This window comes from Microcaecilia unicolor, chromosome 4 (assembly GCF_901765095.1).
Source record: "Microcaecilia unicolor chromosome 4, aMicUni1.1, whole genome shotgun sequence".
Lineage (NCBI taxonomy): Eukaryota > Metazoa > Chordata > Amphibia > Gymnophiona > Siphonopidae > Microcaecilia > Microcaecilia unicolor.
Genome location: NC_044034.1, coordinates 176582488 through 176606461, shown reverse-complemented (window position 1 = coordinate 176606461; position 23974 = coordinate 176582488). Strand labels below are relative to the sequence as shown.

The following is a 23974-nucleotide window of genomic DNA, read 5'->3' as shown; positions in this document are numbered from 1 at the left end:
TTTTTATACATGGTAAAAACAATTATTTCATCTCTTCTAATTATGAAAAGCCAAAAAAAAAAAAGAAGCACTTATCTAAAAAATAATGTCATAACACTCTCATCAGGCAACCTTCTAACATGATGATATGTTTTGCTTTGCTGTGTCAGGGTACAGGTTCCAGTTCAACACATCTTCATTGCCACTTCACCCAGCACCTCACATGCATAGCATTTTCAAGTGCGGTGCCTGTTGAATTAGCAATGTTAAACTATTTTTTTTATATACTTATACTTTGCTCACACCTTTTTCAGTAGTAGCTCAAGGTGAGTTACATTCAGGTACTCTGGATATTTCTCTGTCCCAGGAGGGCTCACAATCTAAGTTTGTACCTGAGGCAATGGAGGGTTAAGTGACTCGCCCAAGATCACAAGGGGCAGCAGTGGGATTTGAACCAACCACCTCTGGATATCAAGACCAGTGCTCTAACCACTAGGCCACTCCACATTATCAAATTACTTTTTTTTACTATTGCAGAAATTTGTAACCTAACACAGAAGAGCAAAACATAACACTATTTTTCAGATAAGTACTTATTATATTTTTTGGCTTTTCATGACAAGAAGACAGTATCCTATCTGTAGGAGTAGCGAGGGAGCTTATGTACCCATGTCTCAGAGCAAGCCTCTGTCCTGCGAGAATCGTGAATTCATCTTCATCCCAATCTCTTGTGGAGGAAGAAAAAGGAAGAAATAGATCCCACAAGGGGAACAGTGTACCCTCAGGGCTGGTCAAACTCGGTAAGTGGGGTAAGCACCTCAGGGGGGTGCCTGCCTTCAAGGGCGCTGCTGCGGTGCTATACCGTGCCGCCCTTGGGGGTTTAAATCTTTTATTTACCTCCGTCCCAGCGGCCGCGTCATTTCAAAGCCCTGCCCATCTCTAGCCTTCCCTCCCTTTGTGAGTTCGTTCCCGCAGAGTCCCGCCTTCTGATGCCGTTTCCTCGAGGGTGGGACTCTGCGGGAACAAACTCACGAATGGACGGAAGGCTAGAGATGGGCAGGGCTTTGAAATGATGCGGCTGCTGGGACGGAGGTAAATTAAAAAAAAGACTTAAACCACGCAGGGTGCCAAGAAGAAAAAGGGGGATGTTGGGGGGAGAAGAGGGCGGGCAGGTGGCCATAAATAGGAGGGGGATGGGGGCGAAGGAGAATCGCTGGACAGGGGCAGGGTGGGAGAAGAGAGAAAGGAGATGGGGGGGCGCCAACTGATAGTCTGCAGGGGGGCGCCAGAGACCCTAGGACCGGCCCTGTGTACCCTCAAAAATTTAACTTGCAGAAACTTTAAACTCCAACAACATAAGTCTCCTATGCAGTCCTCTTTTGCACCACCAAAGGTTGTATAATCTGACACAAAGAGGGGCATAATAGAACGTCACCGGCCAAATAGATCGCCGGCGATCTATGTTGGCGGCGGCGCTACAGCTGGCCGGAACCATATTATCAAAAAAGATGGTCGGCCATCTTTTTTTTTAATAATACGGTTTAGCCCGGCCAAATGCCGTGGAGTTCGCCGAGTTTGAGATGGCTGGGTTTGTTTTTCAGCGATAATGGAAAGTTATGTCGGCCATCTCAAACCCCGGCCAAATTCAAGGCATTTGGCCGTGGGAGGAGCCAGCATTTTTAGTGCACTGGCCCCCCTGACATGCCAGGACACCAACCAGCCACCCTAGGGGTCACTGCGGTGGACTTCAGAAAAGCTCCCACATGCATAGCTCCCTTACTTTGGGAGCTGAGCCCCCCAAACCCCCCCCTCAAACCCACTACCCACAAATGTACTGCACCCACTAAAATTGCTCCAGGGACCTGCATACAGCCTCTAGGACTTATTGCTGCTGTATAACTTTGGCACATCAGTTCACACCTGAAGACTAATCTCTCTGAAAAAGTCCTTTCTTGAAATAACCATGTTTACTCACAGTTAACTTCAGATCAGAGGTTGTGCCCCACTGGCAAAGAGTCCCCTGGTACTAAGATTAGCAGTAGGTCAGAGCTGGCACAATGGTGTACAATGCCCTCTTTCAGCACCATTCAAGGTAAGAACTACGTTCTCTAACGTGGGTAACACAGGAAAGGGAACTAAAACTGGCTTACAAAAATGGCCACTACCGCATGGACTACAACAGGAAATAAAACAGGGCACACTCTGACCCAGTTAGCAGGGGGGAAAAGCACCATGGGAGTAGAGCCCAGTACCCTACACCTACCACAATGCATTGCTAATGTGACTCTGCAGGGCACCTAACAGAAAAGGTGTCACACTCACCCGAGAGCCACATCGCAACCAGGGAAAGGCTGTCAGAGGATACAACACATTCTGCTGTCATGGAGGTGGGTACAGCATTTGAGGCTGGCAAAAAAGGTTTTTAGTTTTATTTTTTTAGTTTGGAAGGGGATTGGTGACCACTGGGGGAGTATGGGGAGGTCATACCCCATTCCCTCCAATGGTCATCTGGTCAGTTGGGGCACCTTTTTGAGGCTTGGTCGTGAAAATAAAAGGACCAAGTAAAACCGGCGAAATACTGCTTAACGCCGCTTTTTTTCCCCATTATCGGCGAAAGCCGGCCATCTGGTAGCCACGCCCATGCCCGCCCATGTCCCGCCTTTGCTAATCTACCGACACGCCCCCTTGAACTTTCGCCGGCGAAGTGACGGGAAAGTGGCGATGCTGTCAAAAATGCCGCTTTTGATTATACCGATTTCGCCCCTTTTAAGAAATCGCCGGCCATCTCCCGATTTGTGTCGGAAGATGGCCGGCGATCACTTTCGAGTATAAGCTGGAAAGTATCCTTACTATATTACCATATCTGAATGGAAGCAATCTTTCAGGAAGGAATCATCTGACTGGGGTAAAAGGTGAAGTACCTCACTTGACTGGCCCCTTCAGAAAACAGATCAGGGCATATCCAGACTCCTAGCAAGAACATGTGCAGGAGACTGGATGTAAGTCCTGCTTCTACCCAGATATCCAACCCCTTAGGCTCCTGCTTTTCTCTCTTTGGCCGAAGAACTTGCTTGATTTGAAGTTTCACTGAGCCAATATGAGGTCCAATCAGATAGGTGCCATACTTGACCCTTAATAGAATTGTAGCTACTTCTAGTCCTTAAACTTCAGGGTCCCAAGTGTGATTAGCTCTGAAAATTAATCTGACTGATAATGTGTCAGTCATGTGTGCTGCTGCTAGGTGCTGTAGAGGAAATCCATCCCAGATCGGATGGTATTCATCCCAGAGTACTGATAGAATTGAAAAATGAACTTGCAGAACTATTGTTAGCAACATGTAATTTATCTTTAAAATCAAGCATGGTACCAGAAGATTGGAGGGTGACCAATGTAATGCTGATTTTTAAAAAAGGTTCCAGAGAAGATTCGTGAAATTATAGACTGGTGAACCTGACGACAAAATTACAGAGCATATTCAAAAACATGGATTAATGAGACAAAGCCAACATGGATTTAGTGAAGGGAAATCTTGCCTCACCAATCTATTACATTTCATTGAAGGGGTGAACAAACATTTGGATAAAGGTGAGTCAGTCGATATTGTGTATCTGGATTTTCAAAAGGCACTTGACAAAGTACCTCATGAAAGACTCCAGAGGAAATTGGAAAGTGAGTAGGGTTAAATGGTCAGTATTCTCAATGGAGAAGGGTAGATAGTGGGGTTCCCCAGGGTCTATGCTGGGACCGCTGCATTTTAATATATTTATAAATGACCTAGAAATGGGAGTGAGGTAATCAAATTTACTTACAAGTTGTTAAATTGCAAGAGGATTGTGAAAAATTACAAGAGAACCTTAAGAGACTGGGAGACTGAGCATCTAAATGCAAATGACGTTTAATGTGAGCAAGGGCAAAGTGATGCATGTGGGAAAGAGGAACCTGAATTATAGCTACGTAAAGCAAGATTCCACATCAGAAGTCACTGACCAGGAAAGGGATTTAGGCGTCGTCATTGATGATACGTTGAAGTCCCCTGCTCAGTGTGTGGCGGCGGCTAAGAAAGCAAATAGAATGTTAGGTATTATTAGGAAAGGTATGGAAATAAAAAACGAGTTGTTATAATGCCTTTGTATCGCTCCATGGTGCGACCGCACCTCGAATATTGTGTTCAATTCTGGTCGCCGCATCTCAAAAAAGTTATAGTAGAATTAGAAAAGGTACAGAGAAGGGAAATGAATATAATAAAGGGGATGGGACGACTTCCCTATGAGGAAAGGCTGAAGCAGCTAGAGTGCTTCAGCTTGGAGAAAAGATAGCTGAGGGGAGATATGATAGAGGTCTATAAAATAATGAGTGGAGTGGAACGGGTAGATGTGAATCACTTGTTTACTCTTTCCAAAAATACTAGGACTAGGGGGCATGCGATGAAGCTACAAAGTAGTAAATGTAAGATGAATTGGAGAAAAGTTTCTTCTCTCAACGTGTAATTAAACTCTGGAATTTGTTGCCAGAGAATGCAGTAAGAGCAGTTAGCTTACTGCGGTTTAAAAAAGATTTGGATGGCTTCTCAAAGGAAAAGTCCATAGACCATTATTAAAATGGACTTGGGGAAATTCCACTGCTTATTTCTAGGATAAGCAGCATAAAATGTATTGTAGTTTTTTGGGATCTTGCCAGGTACTTGTGACCTGCATTGGCCAATATTGGAAACAGGATGCTGGGCTTGATGGACCTTCGGTATGACCCAGTATGGCAATACTTATGTACAGAGCAAATCTGACACACTTACTGGGGCACCTGAGGGCTACTACATTCCCTCAGCTTTGTTCTCATCAGTAAATTGTGTTGTCTTGCCTGCAACCAGCTGGACCACCTTCTGTCAAGCTAGAGGCTAGGGCTGACTCTGCCAGAGAATACTGAGGAGTAGAAAGCATCACCAGCCCCCCATAAAGGGGAGTGAAGTCAATTATGAGCAGTTTTTCTCTGGCTCCATCTTTTGTCAGGGACGTTACCCACTTGTCTGGACTGGTCTGGCATGGATGATGAGGAATTTTAACAGTCAAGTCTAGATATTACACAGGCACGAATCAGTAACTTCAAATCACATAAATTTATTACATTCCTAATTATATGAATTATGTAAAAAGCAAAAAAAAAAAAAGACATTTCCATTACAGCTTTCGTTTGAGATAAATGAAAAAGAGCCATCAAACTGAATCCCAAGATGATACAAATCTGAAGGATGATGGGAATGTTCTTAATGAATAGGACTCGTGGTCGATGGATTTAGAAAATCAGAAGCAGTTTACAAGAAACTAGCCAGTCTCAACGGCTGAGAGACTATGATTAATGGAAGATAAATCTATGCAGTCTTTATCAAAAGATGCTAGGATCTGAATATTATTGGATAAAAAAAAAAGGTTTACATCCTAAGGCCTGAAACAAAATGATAACTGGAGCCAAAAAAAGTTCAATAGAAAAAGGCAAATAGAGACCTCTGCAGAACACCACAGTGAATGCAATAACGACTTGAAAAGAATCATTTAAAAAAGCTTAAACTGGTAAATTCTAAGAGGGAAACCATTGTAAAACAGAGCTTTTTACACCCAGTTCATTACCAATGGAGAAACAAATGATAATGAGTAAGATAGAAGGCTGATAAAAGGTTGAGGAGCAATATTCAAACATTTGCGACCATCTGGGAAAAGGTATCTAAATCCCTGGAAACAAAAAAAATGAGGTTTTAATGAATTCTGTTAGAGCAAACAATTTGTAATACAATACTCCAAGCCCCATCCTTTTATGTGAAAAAATAAAAAAGTTACAAAAGCTCAAACATGTTTCTCAACATTTTGGATCCACTATTTTAGTCACCTTTTCCCAGAGACGGTCACATATTACCCAGAGCCCAGTGTTAAGTGGATTTCTGAATGCAGACCCACCAACAATGAGTTGGTGCTTTGCAATGGTGAAAACCTGATAATCTAGGATGAAAAGCCAATATCTTCTCAATACATAGAACCATTTTCCCAAACTTTTAGAGACAAATGAGATGCATAAAACCAGACAAAAATTAGAAGATGGAAGATGTAGAAAGGAAGATTTTTTGTTTGAGAATATAATCACCTGTTTCCAAGCAACTGCAACTTTACCAGTAGTTAAACTTGTGTTCATCATGTTGACCATAAAAGGAAAAATATGTTGATAAAGGACAGTATAACTGGTATTAGGTCTAATAGTGATGGAGAAGAATTGAGTGATGCAATTCTTTTTTTGCAATTAAATTGGATGATAGAGAAAATTCTTGCCAAGTTGCATTTGATAGTGGCTAAAATGGAGGATATTTATTTGCTGCCTTTTTGAAGAAATTCACCCTAGGCCATATACAACAAGTATAACCCGGACATAGGCAATAAACAATTACAGCAGTAAAACATTCAAACAGTAGTATGCACATTACAGCATGGTTAATAAAATAAACATTAAAATATCTTAGTAGACAGCAAAGTGATCAAGTGGAGGTAGAGTAATATGAATTTAGACAGAGAATAAGGGTGACTAACTTGAGGAAAAACTGCACATTCTGTCAGAAAAGATGCATGCAATTGCAGTGTGTGTGGTATGCAAGGCCTGTTGCAGAATGTGCAGCCAATGATAGCCCTTGTGAATGTGACTAGTTAGTTGTCTCTTCTATTAAAGGCTTGGGAGAAGAACCAGGCTTTCACCTGCTTCCTGAAGTAAAGAGAGTCTTGTTTTAGGAAATGCAGTAATTAGAGCTTAGAAACCTTCTTCCAACAGAAGACTTGATACTGAGACTTGATACTGGCCAATCAACGAAGAACAATCTAAGGTTCTATGTATGACATGAATTTTATCCACAAAAAAGGAAGAAAGCTTATCTACTGAGAAATGATTCATTTCATCAAAGGAGGGCGGTAAAGATGAAGCAAAGTAATTTAGTACTTTAAATAGCCCTTTAGTGTTATTGATTGACAAATTGATGATGGTAGTAAGGTAAGATATCTTAGTAGTCTTGAGAGCTTTTCTTTATTCTCTAAGTTGAGAATTATGTAAGGATAAAGTTGAGCGAGAGCATTTCTTATGCTATCAATATTCAGCACATCGAGTTTGTTGCTTTAACAGGTGTAAGCAAGAATGAAACCATGGTTGATGATGATGTGTGGAAATATTAACAGGACATGTTGGAACAACTACTACATATAAGGTACAAAACAATATTTCAGACCAAATTTAGCACTGAATATCAAAAGACAAAAAAACTGAAGTGAAATTTAAGAGACTTGGAAAACTATTGTAAAATTTCCTAACCTTGCCAGCATCTGATTGTTATTTGAATTAGCATCTTATATATGTTATGTCCTACCCTGTTGGTGAAGGTTAGGCATCAATGAAAGCATAAACAGAAGAAGTAAGAGAAGGCAATGATCCACAGAGTTCAGTAGTTCCAGGAACACTGAATGTAGAGCGTATTGTATTAACATCTTGGGCACAGCAAATATAACAGATGTTAAGCACAGCCAGGACCACAGTAACAGCCAAATAATATAATAAAGTGTGTAGAATAAATGTAAATCTTAGGTTTGTACCTCTACTTCACTGGGTGAAAACAGGTAGTTGAAGAATAGTGGGCTCTTCTTGTGTATTCTCTCGATGCATTCCCAAATACAGATTCCTTTCCTGGCATGTTTGTCACCTTTATCTTCAAATAAAGTACCTTCAAAGAATTGTTTAATAAAAGATTTTTAATAAAACATATTCTAAACAAAATGATGCCGCTTTCCTGTGTTTTTTTTTAATGTCAGCATGAAAAGCAGTATAAGAAATTTCCTATTACCCTTGTATGCTTCAAAAATTATATACTTCCTTTACTACTACTACTACTTGACATTTCTAAAGTGCTACTAGGTTACGCAGCGCTGTACAATTTAACAGTAGAAGGACAGTCCCTGCTCAAAGGAGCTTACAATCTAAAGGACAAATGTACAGTCAGTCAAATAGGGGCAGTCTAGAATTTTCTGAAAGGTATAAAGGTTAGTGCCGAAAGCAACATTGAAGAGGTGGGCTTTGAGCAAGGATTTGAAGATGAAAATGGAGGACTGGCCCATTAAGGACCAAACCAATATAACAGGGTCAATGCTTGGGCAGGGAGGCCGGCAAGGAAAAGGTGGACATTTAGAATTTTCCACCAGTAGGAAAACCGCAGTTCTTTGCCAGGTAAGCTGGCCATGCAGCAAGGGATCAAGAAATGGCTATAAAAGGTAGCAAAGATGCAAAGTCCTGCCCTTCTGGCCCCTGCAAATAGGGAAATGGGGCAGATATTTGGGCGGTGCTAGGATTTCTCTAGCAACAGTAGGGGGAGAGGAACATAATCAGTTAAAGGTGGTACAAAGGGGGTTCAGATGTTGAAGTCGGGGCACCTTACTGAACAGCACCACTGGGTGGACTGGCTGAAGAATGGAGCAGGCTGACTGCAAAGAGCAGAGGGAAGCTTATTGGCTCTGTCCTAAACTCCCAATATGGAGCAGGCAGCAGAGGATGGTGGCAGGCCCTGCAAGGAGTAGACAAGAAAATCCAAGATGACTAGCAGTGAAAGGTTTCCTCCCTTTTAGACTGGCGAGGTCACTCAAAGATATGAGGGTAGTGCTACGATTGCGCAGTGTAATTATGTGCACCATACATGTATAGAAACCAAAATAACCTGGCACCTATATGTGCACTACACGCAATTCTATAAAATAGCATGCAAGTGCATTAGCATGTAACTGAAAAGGGGTTAAACAGGAGGAGCACGGGAATGTCTATACCTTACAACTCCTAACTTAAAGAGTGCTATAAGCTACTGGCATAGAATGAACACTTAGGAGTGAATATTATGACTGCCACGGATCTGGTGTTTGCCCCTATGTTAGTTGCAGTCAATGCCAACTCATGCTAATATTCTATAATGGCATCTTGGAATGCAGATGTCATTGTAATTGTTGCTCAGTGCTTGGCATTGACTCGTCCACTTACAGAACTGCTCCAATGGTTGTTAGGATATGTTCAAATGCAATCATACCATTAGAAAATATCAAAATGTTCATTATTTGTAAGAAAGTGCAATAAAAGGTGTGGCTTTGTTCTACTTAAAAATGTCTCTAGATCACCATTTTCTTGCTAAAGCAGAGGTGGATTACGGGAATAAAGATGTGAAGGGAGGAATGGAAAGGGAGAGGTGGGTGAAAAGGTTTACACAAAAAGGTACCCTAGCCTGGTAGTGGAGTGCCCCAGGTTAAAGGTTTTTAATTTCAAAATGGCTCTGCATGCTAAGAATTCTCCCTATGGGTTCTGCATTTAGAACATAAATGCAAATATATGTGATACAATGGCACATTGAGATTCAGGCAATTAAAACCTTCATCAAAACTCAAATGGGAAAAACTTGTCTGCTCAAAAATTATGGTATAATGAATATAATGAAATATCAAATGTAATTTTTTTCAACTTTAAAACTTCATAATCGGTTATTTCAATAATACTTTATACCTAAAAATAAAAAAAATAAAATCATATTTTAGGACACTGGTTGAAAAGTTGGTAAAACTACTCCAATCTCACAAACACGTACTTCCTTAGTATTTCATTACTTTTATTAAATATTATCATATATCTAACAAAAAAATCTCATATGATGATTCCGAAACTCACGCATCCAAACCTTTCATTTTTTCACACATACACATTCCCCTATTCCTTTAAGAACAAACATTAACACATATGCAGTATTGATTAACCACAGCATGCCTCAAACAGCAATAAATCTACTACTACTACTATTTGACATTTCTAAAGCGCTACTAGGGTTACGCAGCGCTGTACAATTTAACATAGAAGGACAGTCCCTGCTCAAAGAGCTTACAATCTAAAGGACAAATGTACAAACAGTCAAGTAGGGGTCGTCAGATTGGGGCAGTCTAGATTTCCTGAAAGGTATAAAGGTTAGGTGCCGAAAGCAACATTGAAGAGGTTGGGCTTTGAGTAAGGATTTGAAGATGGGTAGGGAGGGGGCTTGGCGTAAGGGCTCGGGGAAGTTTATTCCAAGCATAGGGTGAGGCGAGGCAGAATGGGCGGAGCCTGGAGTTGGCGGTGGTTGGAGAAGGGTACTGAGAGGAGGGATTTGTCCTGTGAGCGGAGTTTCGGGCGGGAACGTAAGTAGGGTAGAGAGGTAATGAGGGGCTGCAGACTGAGTGCATTTGTAGGTAAGAAGGAGAAGCTTGAACTGTATGCGGTATCTGATCGGAAGCCAGTGAAGTGACCTGAGGAGAGGGGTGATATGAGTATATCGTTCAGGCGAATATAAGACGTGCAGCAGAGTTCTGAATGGATTGAAGGGGGAATAGATGGTTAAGTGGGAGGCCAGTGAGGAGTAGGCTGCAGTAGTCAAGGCGAGAGGTAATGATAGTGTGGATGAGAGTTCGGGTGGTGTGCTCAGACAGGAAAGGGTGAATTTTGCTGATGTTGAAGAGGAAGAAGCGACAGGTCTTTGCTGTCTGCTGGATATGCGCAGAGAAGGAGAGGGAGGAGTCCATAAGCTTGAGTCCATGCACTTATGACCTTCAAAAGTTCATATATTCCTTTTGTTTGTTCAAAAAGATGTGCTTATTAGCACAGTAAATGAGCAGCAGTCTTAACAAGGGTTCCTTCCACTCCTTCTTACAACTCTCTGTGCCTGCTCAATTAGAGTGGATCAGCGTGGTTTGTCAGAGGCTTCCTGGAATCTGCATACTGTTTTCAGCTTTTAAACTCCCTCTGATTCATCACTTGCTCCCAGGAGCGTAGACATGGGTGGGCCTGGGCAGGCCTGGGCCCACCCATTTTCATCCCAGGCCCACCCAGCAGGAAACCAGCCACTATCCCTCCTCCGTTGTTGCACCTTCAGCAGTGAAGTTATCTCTCAGCTGCACACGCCAGCTCAGCAACCAAGTTGCAGCATCCGATTCCGAAGATCCATGGCAGAGGAAATCAGCTGATTGAATCCCCAAGCACTTTCTTCCGACTGCAGCGCGGGACCAGCCACATGCCCGCTAACAGCTCTGCACAGCGTTCCGATTCCAAGTCCCGCCCCTTAAGACACAAACGCCCTGTTTCCGATACAGAAAAACAGGAAGTTTGTATCTTAAGGGGCGGGGACTTGGAGTCGGAATGCTGCGCAGAGCTGTTAGCGGGCATGTGGCTGGTTCCCGCGCTGCAGTCTGAGAAATGGATGATGACATCTCCCCATGGATCTTGGAGGCAAGCAGTAATGAAGGTCCAGCAGGGGAAAGGAGCCGCTGCAGTGAACAGGAAGATTAGAGAGCTGAAGGGAGAGGGGGGAGGGGTGGATGGCTTGGCAGGCAGAAGTCTGGAAGGTAGAATTCTGGCCACAGGGAGGAGCAGGTTACGGAGAGGGGGTGCTGGGTATGAGGGAAGGAATGGATGAAATCCTTGCCATGGGGAGGGATAGGTCATAGAGAGGGGGAGCTGGGCATGAGGGAAAGAATGGGGGAGATCCTGGCCACACTGGATCACAGGAGAGGGGGCAAGAGGAAAGAGAGAAGTGACAGGAAGATGCTGGTAGGGGGTGAAGGGTGGGGAGAAGAGAGGGAGCAGATGCTGGGCTAGAAGGGTAGAGGGAAAGAGACACTGGGAAAGGTGGAACCATGTGGGAGAGGCCAAGTGGGTGGCAAGGAAATGAACGCGAGGAGGATGGTGATTACAGGGGAAAGAAATATGGTAATGGGGAATAGACTGAAGATGGAAGGGAATGGATTGCAGGGAAAGTAGAGAGATGGGGACTAGGAGAACTAGTGGGTGAAAATGAAATGGAAATCTGACAGGTATCTGAAAAGTAAAACAAAGGAAAAGGGGTTAGGATAAAATTTGGGTGGACAGAGAAAAGAAAAGAAAAAAAAAAGAGAGGAAAGAGCTAAAATGGAAAGGTCAATATGTCAGAGGCAAGTGAAATGAGGGAATGGAACAAGAAAGGAGAAAAAGACAATGGACAACAGCTGCTTGAAGGAGAAATAGCAGAAAGATTGTAAAGTTCAAAAGAGAAACTGGATCAACATGATGGAAAAAGAAAATGACCAGACCACAAAGGTAGAAAAGGCATTTTATTTTGAATCTTAACTGAAATATGATAGCTTGAGAAATGTGCATAGCGGATGTCACTTTCCTCATGAGCTAAAGTGTTTCTATTTCTATTTTGAGTTGGGAGGTGCTGGGGGAGAGGGGGGAGGAAGGGGGCCGGACACAGAGAAAAATTTGTGCCCACCCACTTTGGGCTCAGGCCCACCCAAAATTGGCTGTGTGGCTAAGCCATTGCTTGCTCCTCAAGCTCCTTCTGACTCATATCTCGCTCCTCGATGTGTGACCGCATTTCGGACAGACCTTCCTCAGGAGGAACGCATCTCAACCCCTAAAACAACACATAATATAACTAATCTCATCGTCTAAACATTCTCCATCAACACTCTTTCATACTATATTCTACAATACATACTTATACTATTTATAAATCAATTTTCAAGCAGCCTACCTTAGGGAAACTGAGTCCTGCATGGGACCCTCTGTGAGCGTCTCAGAAGCTCTAACTGATTTAAGAGTTACCCACCATTACTCCTCTTTAAATAACTCAGCCACAATCTTTTACACCTGGAGGGGGAGGAGTGTAATTATATCCACTCCACTTCCAGGTTTAGACCCCTGAGAGCCACCGCATCCCATTCAAAGATGAATCTTTGTTCAATTGACAGTAACCACGCTGTAACATCTCCACCACCCCTTTGGGGGAGATTTGTCTTAACACAACACATTTTAAATCTTCAATTGCGCGCTTACAAGCTGTCCAATCTTGCCTACCGATCCTGATGTTACTGACATGTTCAGCCAGTCTATTCTTCAACTGACGTTTTGTATGCCCTATGTAATATATAAGACAAGGGCAAATAATGCAATATACTACCCCCACGCTGGTACAGTCAGTGACACCATGCAAGTGGTACTTCCTGGTGGTCCCAGGGATCCAAACCCATCGAGTGGACATGGAAAATTTACAAAATACGCATTTTCCACACGGAGAATGCTGACCTTGATGTTCCCCATTATAAATGGGTTTATGTAATAACTCCCCCAAATTTGCCGTACGTGAATAGGCCACCTTTGGGTGCTCAGCAAACACTGAGTGCATACCCAATACGTGCCAGTTTTTATGAATAGAGTAGCCAATTCTGGAGGCTTTTACTGAAAAAGGAAGAACACAAGACAGGGGACGAGCACTGGATTTCTGGGTAGGGAAAAGCAGCCAGGGACGATGGGCATACAATGCCCTCTTATACGCCTTTTTAATCACTCCTACAGGGTACCCTCTTTGCAAAAAACGTTGTGTCATTATCTTTGCTTGTTTTCAAAATTCAAACAATGTAGAGCATAACCACCGGAGTCTCAGAAACTGGCTAATAGGGACTGCCCTCTTGAGGGAAGGGTGATGGAAGCTGGTGTAATGAACTATAGTATTTCGATCCATCTGTTTTCTATAAATAGTAGTGGTAAACCTATTGTGGTCACTTCTCTCCACCTGAATGTCAAGAAATTCCATACTCCAATACGGGAGGTAAACTGTACATGAGTGTCCGATGCGTTCAAATAGTCAATAAATCTCAAAGCCTCTTCCCTTGTGCCTCGCCAGAATAGAATAACATCATCTATATACCTCTTCCATAGCAGGATATGTTCCCGCCATGGAGAGGCAAAGGGGTGGTGGAGATGTTACAGCGTGGTTACTGTCCATTGAACAAAGATTCATCTTCGAGTGGGATACGGTGGCTCCCAGGGGTCTAAACCTGGAAGTGGAGTGGATATAATTACACTCCTCCCCCTCCAGGTGTAAAAGATTGTGGCTGAGTTATTTAAAGAGGAGTAATGGTGGGTAATTCTTAAATCAGTTACAGCTTCTGAGACGCTCACAGAGGGTCCCGTGCAGGACTCAGTTTCCCTAAGGTAGGCTGCTTGAAAATTGATTTATAAATAGTATAATTATGTATTGTAGAATATAGTATGAAAGAGTGTTGATGGAGAATGTTTAGACAATGAGATTAGTTATATTATGTGTTGTTTTAGGGGTTGAGATGCGTTCCTCCTGAGGAAGGTCTGTCCGAAATTCGGTCTCGCATCGAGGAGCGAGAGATGAGTCAGAAGGAGCTTGAGGAGCAAGTGATGAGTCAGAGGGAGTTTAAAAGCTGAAAACAGTATGCAGATTCCAGGAAGCCTCTGACAAACCCTGCTGATCCACTCTAATTGAGCAGGCACAGGGAGTTGTAAGAAGGAGTGGAAAGAACCCCTGTTAAGACTGCTGCTCATTTACTGTGCTAATAAGCACATCTTTTTGAACAATCAAAAGGAATATATGAACTTTTGAAGGTCATAAGTGCATGGACTCAAGCTTATGTGTAATAGTGATTTATTGCTATTTGAGGTATGCTGTGGTTAATCAATACTGCATATGTGTTAATGTTTGTTCTTAAAGGGATAGGGGAATGTGTATGTGTGAAAATGTGAAAGGTTTGGATGAGTGAGTTTCGGAATCATAATATGAGATTTTTTTTGTTAGATATATGATAATATTTAATAAAAGTAATGAAATACTAAGGAAGTACGTGTTTGTGAGAATAGATACGAGATTTGTACTCTTTGAGAGAATTGGTATCCTGTAGGTATTTATAAAACTACTCCAAACCAATAAGTGATCTTAATACATGATCTGAGCAACTTTTGAATTCTAGATGACTGTGTTCATCAGCAGTACTTCAGACCTGCAACTCGGACGGCCACTGTCACAATGAGACAATTTTCTGAGCAGGGTTTGAAAAGCTCTCCAGCTTGCTTGTCACCAATGATTTGGTTTCTGGGGCTGACAATAGGGTGCAAACTTTTTCCTATCCTGGAGCCATCAGCTGATAAGAAGAATGTGGCTTGGGAGTGGAAGTGCTGCACATCACAGTTCAAGTTTCTCCTTCTTACCTACAAATGCACTCAGTCTGCAGCCCCTCATTACCTCTCTACCCTCATCTCCCCTTACGTTCCCGCCCGAAACCTCCGCTCACAGGACAAATCCCTCCTCTCAGTACCCTTCTCCACCACCGCCAACTCAAGGCTCCGCCCATTCTGCCTCGCCTCACCCTATGCATGGAACAAACTTCCTGAGCCCCTAAGCCAAGCCTCCTCCCTACCCATCTTCAAATCCTTGCTCAAAGCCCACCTCTTCAATGCTGATTTCGGCACCTAACCTTTATACCTTTCAGGAAATCTAGACTGCCCCAATTTGACTGCCCCTACTTGACTGACTATACATTTGGCCATTAGATTGTAAGCTCTTTGAGCAGGGACTATCCTTCTATGTTAAATTGTACAGCGCTGCATAACCTTAGTAGCGCTTTAGAAATGTTAAGTAGTAGTAGTAGGAAGTGCTGCACATCACAGGATCACTGAAGACCTTCTCTTTCCCTCTGCCATTTTCAATCCATGGCCTTTTATCTCCTCTTTCCTCCCTTTAGCTTCCCACTAATCTCTTATCTTAAATCCTCTCTCCCTGTGGAGCAGCAGCAGCCCATTACTTCCACTTTCAACATTTCTATATTACTTCAGGCAGCTCATAGTTGCTTTTGCTGTAGCACCTGGGCTAGGCATTGCCTGCTGAGCTGCATAAGCTCAGGTATTAAAAGCTGTAATTCTGAGTGGCAGCACTTTGGCCTGATAGAGCTAGATGCTATAAGAAATGCGGATAGACTCTCACTGCTCTGGGGTGGTGAAGGCAGGCTGAGGAGGGTGAAAGTCTGCATAGGATTACGAGGTGGTATTAAAAGGGGATAAAATGTATTAGGCAGTCAGAGAAATGAGGGAAGCTGCTAGTTAGGAGAGAATGTGGAACCAGCTACCTGACTGGTAAGCCTTGAGGATATTCTTTAAGCCCTGCTCATGAGTACTTTTAAAGGACCTGATAATTTTTCTTGGAAGTACATGTTACAAACTACTTACTTCTTATGTTATTCATATGTTAATTTTGAAAAGACAACTACACCAAACTCTACTTTTCCCTATATGCAGATGAGCATAGTTAACATTAAAAAAGTACTTCTAACTAGGTAATGCAAAAAATGATTTAAATCTAATATGTTTTCCTTCTGTAAATATATATAATGCTGTGCTATCTGTACAGTTTAAACTCCAAAAAAAGAGGCACAATCTCCTGGTAAGCTCATCTGAAAGCGATACAAAATGGCTTGGCATGAAGGGAGAAGTTTTCTATCTGTGGGTCAGAATTTGAGAACCCCCTACCAGATATTAGTGGCACCTATCTGGGGAGCAGTATCAATGCCATTGACTGGGGCCGTATTCTTATTTTCCAGCAAAAAAGCTGCTCTAAGTTACCTCAATGGTTATCCAGATAATGGCGCTAAATGTTGCTGTTATCTGACTAAATGCAGCTCTGCTCATTGTATCCGGATATTCAGTACTAATAGCTACATAGTGGGAAGGGATAAGTATAACTTCAAATGCTGTGGCTAGTGTTTAAATGAAATCCCAACTGTGGAGTTTGAATAGTGACCCAACAATTTTTACTAACATATCATTTTCTCCTTGTGTGTGCAGCACACACATTTCTGTAACTTTTGGGAGCACTTAAACCTAGTTGATCGTTTGAGTGGGCTGAATTATGAGTGTTACTTGAAAAGTCCTCTCTTCCATTCATCTTCTGTGTTATATTCTACAAAGCAAAGCATAGTCCCCCTTGATTCTACTGTAGAATTACCTGTTTTCCACTGTTTCTATGTTCTGACACTCTGTGAGAATTCCAGAATAATATTTAAGTCTCTGAAATTCAATTTCTTAGAAGGCTATTTTCCACACCACACACTCTGGGCTATTTATTTATATTTTTATCCCGCACAATCACAAAGTTATAGGTGGCTTACAAAATTACATCCACAATTAAAATTACCAAAAAACAAACAATTGTCAGTTGCTCTGATAAAAATGCTAAATCATCTGTTCAAATTACCCAATGATGGGCTTATGTTCTAATAACCTGCTCCATTTAAATATCAAAACGATTGAGAGCCTTAATTATTATTACAAGCTTGCCTCAGTAACTCAGTTTTTAAGTTCTCTCTTGAATCAATCTAAATTGTTCAATGTTCTAAGCTGTAACAGTAGACTGTTCCACAATTTAGGACCAAGTACCTTGAAAATCGAAGAGCGATACTCTTCCAATCTAATCACTTTAAAAGATGGCACTTTTAGAAGATTGGTGTCAGAGGATCTCAATGCCCCAAGATGCACTATCATTTCAGACTACATAGATCACCTTTTAATACAACATCATATTCTAATGGTTTCCATGAAATAGTAGTTTCCTTCAGCATTGTTAAATGTTTTATAAATATACAGTTAATTGACAATTGTATACATCTGGTAGTACTACAGACATGATTAAGCAGTACTACAGCAGAAGTTCTTTCACACACGTACCATGTTCTAATCTTTCATAGTCTGAATCCAGCAGAAAGGTCTTGAATCGGTTTGACACATAGTGGAAAGCCAAAAATTTAAGATAGTACTGATTAAATTCAAACTCCATTGGATACTGGTTGTGTACCTACAAAAATACACAGGAAAAATAATACACGTTATGAGAAAATATATTATTAAGATAAAACTTATGACGAGAAGGCAGTGCATAACAGAATTCAACATTCTATTCAGAGAGATATTAAGGTGTTGACACTGGAAAGGATTTATGTGGTTAGCATCAACATCCTATTGTTATATAAAAATTTATCTGCATATGTTCAGCAGGGACTAGGAGTGTTCCAGGTAGAGGAACAAAAGTTATGCAGACAGCAATGATGTTCAACTGCTACCCATAAAATGTTATCTGTCAGGTGGTTAATTTTATAACGATCTGCCTAACATGTGCAGCAAGTATGTGAATAAATTACCCAATGGGTAGTACATACACATTTGCACTTACTCTTTATAAGCTAAAATGTCCTGCCTTACTTTACACACATTAATATGTATTTTATAATATATGTGTGGTTTAAACTCTTGACCCCTCCCCAACCCCACTCCCAGGACGTCTTCACTCAGAATGGATAAAATGCATATACAGGATGAATGTGCTTAAGTTTATATACATAGATGCTGAGCAATTATTTAAAGGCTACTTCAGTATGTAAAATCTCCTACCTTGTGAGATTGCACAAATGGCAGACTGTCTGTATTTCAACAACATCTTTTTATCTGCATAGTAAATCTCTTCTGCTACAGTTCCAGCTTTACTTGGCCAAGGTTCATTCAGGTAACTACAGCAGTACTGCCTGAACACACTCATAGCTAGAAAGCAATTTTAACCTTTAAAAACTAACCTTCTGGAATTAGTTTCCAACTTATAAATAAAATAACCTACATAAGTACATAAGTAATGCCATACTGGGAAAAGACCAAAGGTCCATCGAGCCCAGCATCCTGTCCACAACAGTGGCCAATCCAGGCCAAGGGCACCTGGCAAGCTTCCCAAACGTACAAACATTCTATACAAGTTATTCCTGGAATTATGGATTTTTCCCCAGTCCATTTAGTAGTGGTTTATGGACTTGTCCTTTAGGAAACCGTCCAACCCCTTTTTAAACTCTGCTAAGCTAACCGCCTTCACCATGTGGTCTGGCAACGAATTCCAGAGTTTAATTATGCGTTGGGTGAAGAAACATTTTCTCCGATTTGTTTTAAATTTACTAAACTGTAGTTTCATCGCATGCCCCCTAGTCCTAGTATTTTTGGAAAGCGTGAACAGACGCTTCACATCCACCTGTTCCACTCCACTCAGTATTTTATATACCTCTATCATGTCTCCCCTCAGCCGTCTCTTCTCCAAGCTGAAAAGCCCTAGCCTCCTTAGTCTTTCTTCATAGGGAAGTCGTCCCATCTCCGCTATCATTTTAGTCGCCCTTCGCTGCACCTTTTCCAATTCTACTATATCTTTCTTGAGATGCGGCGACCAGAATTGAACACAGTACTCAAGGTGCGGTCGCACCATGGAGCGATACAATGGCACTATAACATCCTCACACCTGTTTCCATACCTTTCCTAATAATACCCAACATTCTATTCGCTTTCCTAGCCACAGCAGCACACTGAGCAGAAGGTTTCAGTGTATTATCGACGACAACGATACCCAGATCCCTTTCTTGGTCCGCAACTCCTAACGTGGAACCTTGCATGACGTAGCTGTAATTTGGGTTCTTTTTTCCCACATGTATCACCTTGCACTTGCTCACATTAAACGTCATCTGCCATTTAGCCGCCCAGTCTCCCTGTTTCGTAAGGTCCTTCTGTAATTTTTCACAATCCTGTCGCGAGTTAGCGACTTTGAATAACTTTGTGTCATCAGCAAATTTAATTACCTCGCTAGTTACTCCCATCTCTAAATCATTTATAAATATGTTAAAAAGTAGCGGTCCTAGCACAGATCCCTGAGGAACCCCACTAACTACCCTTCTCCATTGTGAATACTACCCATTTAACCCTACTCTCTGTTTCCTATCCTTTAACCAGTTTTTAATCCACAATAGGACATTTCCTCCTATCCCATGACCCTCCAATTTCCTCTGTAACCTTTCATGAGGTACCTTGTCAAACGCCTTTTGAAAATCCAGATACACAATATCAACCGGCTCCCCTCTGTCCACATGTTTGTTTACTCCTCAAAGAATTGAAGTAAATTGGTCAGGCAAGATTTCCCCACACAAAAGCCGTGCTGACTTGGTCTCAGTAATCCATATCCTCGGATGTGCTCTGTAATTTTGTTTTTGATAATAGTCTCTGCCATTTTCCCCGGCACCGATGTCAGACTCACCGGTCTATAATTTCCCGGATCTCCCCTGGAATCTTTTTAAAAATCGGCGTTACATTGGCCACCCTCCAATCTTCCGGTACCGCGCTCGATTTTAAGGATAAATTACATATCACTTACAGTAGCTCTGCAAGCTCATTTTTCAGTTCTATCAGTATTCTAGGATGAATACCATCCGGTCCAGGAGATTTGCTACTCTTCAGTTTGCTGAACTGCCCCATTACGTCCAGGTTTACCATGAAGTCAGTAAGTTTCTCCGACTCGTCCGCTTGAAATACCATTTCCGACACCGGTATCCCACCCAAATCTTCCTCAGTGAAGACCGAAGCAAAGAATTAATTCAATCTCTCCGCTACGTCTTTATCTTCCTTGATCGCCCCTTTTACCCCTCGGTCATCCAGCGGCCCAACCGATTCTTTTGCCGGCTTCCTGCTTTTAATATACCGAAAAAAATTTTTTGCTATGTTTTTTTGCCTCTAATGCTATCTTTTTTTCGTAATCCCTCTTGGCCTTTATGAGGTTGACTTCTTGCAGTCTGGACTCACGACCTGCTTAGTTGTCTTGTGCAGATAATGAAAAGTTCATGACCATTTAAGTTGCGTAGTTAATAATTCTTTCAATGAAGTAACTTTTCCATTGTCACTGAGGAATGCAATCATTTGGCCAACTTTAAAGAAACCTTCTAATAACTTCACTAGGTACAAACTAGTTTCAAATCTTCTGCCATTATGAAAGATCATTGAAAAATTGTATTGATCCAGCTAGAAGTTTCTGGAAAGTACCAATGATTATTCAATTAGGATTTCTAGACACTGGCACTAATGGATGACCAATGTGAATTTCTTGATAATGGTTCTGCTTCTATTTCTTATAGCAGCTTTTAGCACACTGTTTATTGTCTGAGAAACTGTTTGGTTTTGGGTGTCAGAGGCTGTGTTCAAATGGATAAGGTTCTTCTTGCTAGCAATCTCTCAGAAAGTTGTCTACCAACCTCTCAGTGAAAAAAGTATTTCCTTTTAGTTCTTATAAACCTCCTTCTTTTCAGCTTTATATGAGGACCCTGAACTTTTCATTGTACGAGAAATGCTAACTTCTGGTACCTTACCGTAATCTGCTAGACATTTACATAGTAACATAGTAGATGACGGCAGAAAAAGACCTGCACGGTCTATCCAGTCTGCCCAAGAAATGTGCCACTTTTTTGTGTATACCTTACCTTGATTTGTACCTGTCTTTTTCAGGGCACATACCGTACAAGTCTGCCCAGCACTATCCCCGACTCCCACCATCGGCTCTGGCACAGACCGTATAAGTCTGCCCAGCACTATCCCCGCCTCCCAACCACCAGCTCTGTTATCCAATCTCAGCTAAGCTCCTGAGGATCCATTTCTTCTGAACAGGATTCCTTTATGTTTATCCCACGCATGTTTGAATTCCGTTACCGTTTTCATCTCCACCACCTCCCGCGGGGAGGGCATTCCAAGCATCCACCACTCTCTCCGTGAAAAAATGCTTCCTGACATTTTTCTTGAGTCTGCCCCCCTTCAATCTCATTTCATGTTCTCTCATTCTACCACCTTCGTATCTCCGGAAAAGGTTTGTTTGCGGATTAATACCTTTCAAATATTTGAACGTCTGTATCATATCACCCCTGTTTCTCCTTTCCTCCAGGTTATACATGTTCAGGTCAGCAAGTCTCTCCTCGTACGTCTTGTAACGCAAATCCCATACCATTCTCGTAGCTTTTCTTTGCACCGCTTCGATTCTTTTTACATCCTTAGCAAGATATGGCCTCCAAAACTGAACACAATACTCCACATGGGGCCTCACCAATGACTTAAACAGGGGCATCAACACTCCCTTTCTTCTGCTGGTCACACCTCTCTCTATACAGCCCAACAACCTTCTAGATACAGCCACCGCCTTGTCACACTGTTTCGTCGCCTTCAAATCCTCAGATACTATCACCCCAAGATCTCTCTCCCCGTCCGTACCTATCAGACTCTCGCCGCCTAACACATACGTCTCCCGTGGATTTTTATTCCCTAAGTGCAGTGGCGATCCTAGCCGGCATGACACCCGGGGCGGATCGCCGATGCGCCCCCCCCCCCCCGGGTGCAGCGCGGCCCCCCTCCTGGTGAAATGACACCCCCCCGGGTGCACGCCGCTGGGGGGGGGGGGGGTGCCGTGGCGCGCGCCTGTCAGCTGAGTTCGCTGACTTCGCTGCAGCTCCCTCTGCCCCGGCCGGAACAGGAAGTAACCTGTTCCGGGGCAGAGGGAGCTGCAGCGAACTCAGCTGACAGGCGCGCGCCGTGGCACCCCCCCCCCAGCGGCGTGCACCCGGGGCGGACCGCCCCCACTGCCCCCCCCTTGGTATGCCACTGCCTAAGTGCATCACTTTGCATTTCTTGGCATTGAATTTTAATTTGATAATATTATACAATTAGGGACTCAATAGAGCTGCTGGAGCACTCGTATTATCAATCACCAAATAGCTCCAGTCTTATTGAATACAAAATATCTTTATTAAACACGTGTGCTTCAAAACCTGCTCACGTGTGTTTAAAACCTTTATTCACAAACAATGTTCTCTTATATCTTTCATACTCATTCACACCTTATAGTACCTGCATAGAAAATCTATAACAAGGAGGATTTATATATACATGACTTTCTTGAATATCATTACACACTGTGTCAGAGTTCATAACTTCTTGTCTCTCAAAGAGACTTCACAGAATTAGAAATACGGGACCTTTGCATGTGTCCATTCACTCTGCTCTTCCGGTTTCCGATGCTTGCTTAAGGACTGGAGTAACAGCAGTTATGAGATTGAAAGTCTCATTCTGCTTATGTAGTGCCTGAAATCTATTGCAAGTGGAGTTGTTCATCCCCAGAGAAGTGTGTTGGGGTTTGTCTTGAACTTTCATGAAACTTTATGTGAAACCGGAAACCGGAAGAGCAGAGTGAATGGACACATGCAAAGGTCCCGTATTTCTAATTCTGTGAAGTCTCTTTGAGAGACAAGAAGTTATGAACTCTGACACAGTGTGTAATGATATTCAAGAAAGTCATGTATATATAAATCCTCCTTGTTATAGATTTTCTATGCAGGTACTATAAGGTGTGAATGAGTATGAAAGATATAAGAGAACATTGTTTGTGAATAAAGGTTTTAAACACACGTGAGCAGGTTTTGAAGCACACGTGTTTAATAAAGATATTTTGTATTCAATAAGACTGGAGCTATTTGGTGATTGAATTTTAATTGCCAAACCTTAGACCATTCTTCTAGCTTCTTCAGATCCTTCTTCATGTTTTCCACTCCCTCCGGGGTGTCCACTCTGTTACAGATCTTAGTATCATCCGCAAATAGGCAAACTTTACCTTCTAACCCTTCAGCAAGGTCACTCACAAATATACTGAACAGAATCGGCCCCAGCACAGATCCTTGAGGCACTCCACTACTCACCTTTCCCTCCTCCGAGCGAACGCCATTCACCACCACCCTCTGGCGTCTGTCTGTCAACCAGTTCCTAATCCAGTTCACCACTTCGGGTCCTATCTTCAGCCCATCCAGTTTATTTGAAAGCTTGTATTTATTCTTCCCTTTGCCTATTTTTATTTCTAAAGATTACTGGGTCAAAATTGGTCAGCAGCAATGAGTATTTTTTAAACTGCTGACCGTCTTGGATAGATTAGATCCGGATAGTCAGTAACCAGATTATATCCAGGCATTGGTGCTGAATATCCAGGTCATCAGCAGCACCTATACTGTACACCTGACCAGGCAAAGTTAGGACTGTTATTCAAGCTGTCTTACTTGCTCAGTTAGTTATGCATTGAATATTGCCAGTGCTGTATAACTTCTGGGTCCAACCTGGCACTTCCGGATTCTTCTGGGCAGTCTAAACTGATATTAAGCAGCTGACTGTGATTTAACCAAGAAGGAGCCTCTCCTGCTTGGTTAAATCATTTTGAATATGAATTTTTTTTTTTTTAGTTCCGTATGTTTCTTTATGTATAACTTATAATACAGGCCATGC

The 23974-nt window shown here is 42.2% G+C and overlaps 1 protein-coding gene across 3 annotated transcripts in view; it reads right to left on the bottom strand.

Annotated features, from left to right (window-relative positions):
* The window catches only part of SBF2 (SET binding factor 2), a 919918-nt gene that overhangs the window by 20662 nt on the left and 875282 nt on the right, over nt 1–23974 (bottom strand). For all 3 annotated transcript variants that reach the window (XM_030200990.1, XM_030200991.1, XM_030200992.1), the window contains 2 exons: nt 17545–17671; nt 7587–7714 (listed from right to left, as the gene is read on the bottom strand). In XM_030200990.1, coding sequence (XP_030056850.1) covers nt 7587–7714; nt 17545–17671 — 255 coding nt within the window. The remainder of the gene's footprint in view (nt 1–7586; nt 7715–17544; nt 17672–23974) is intronic.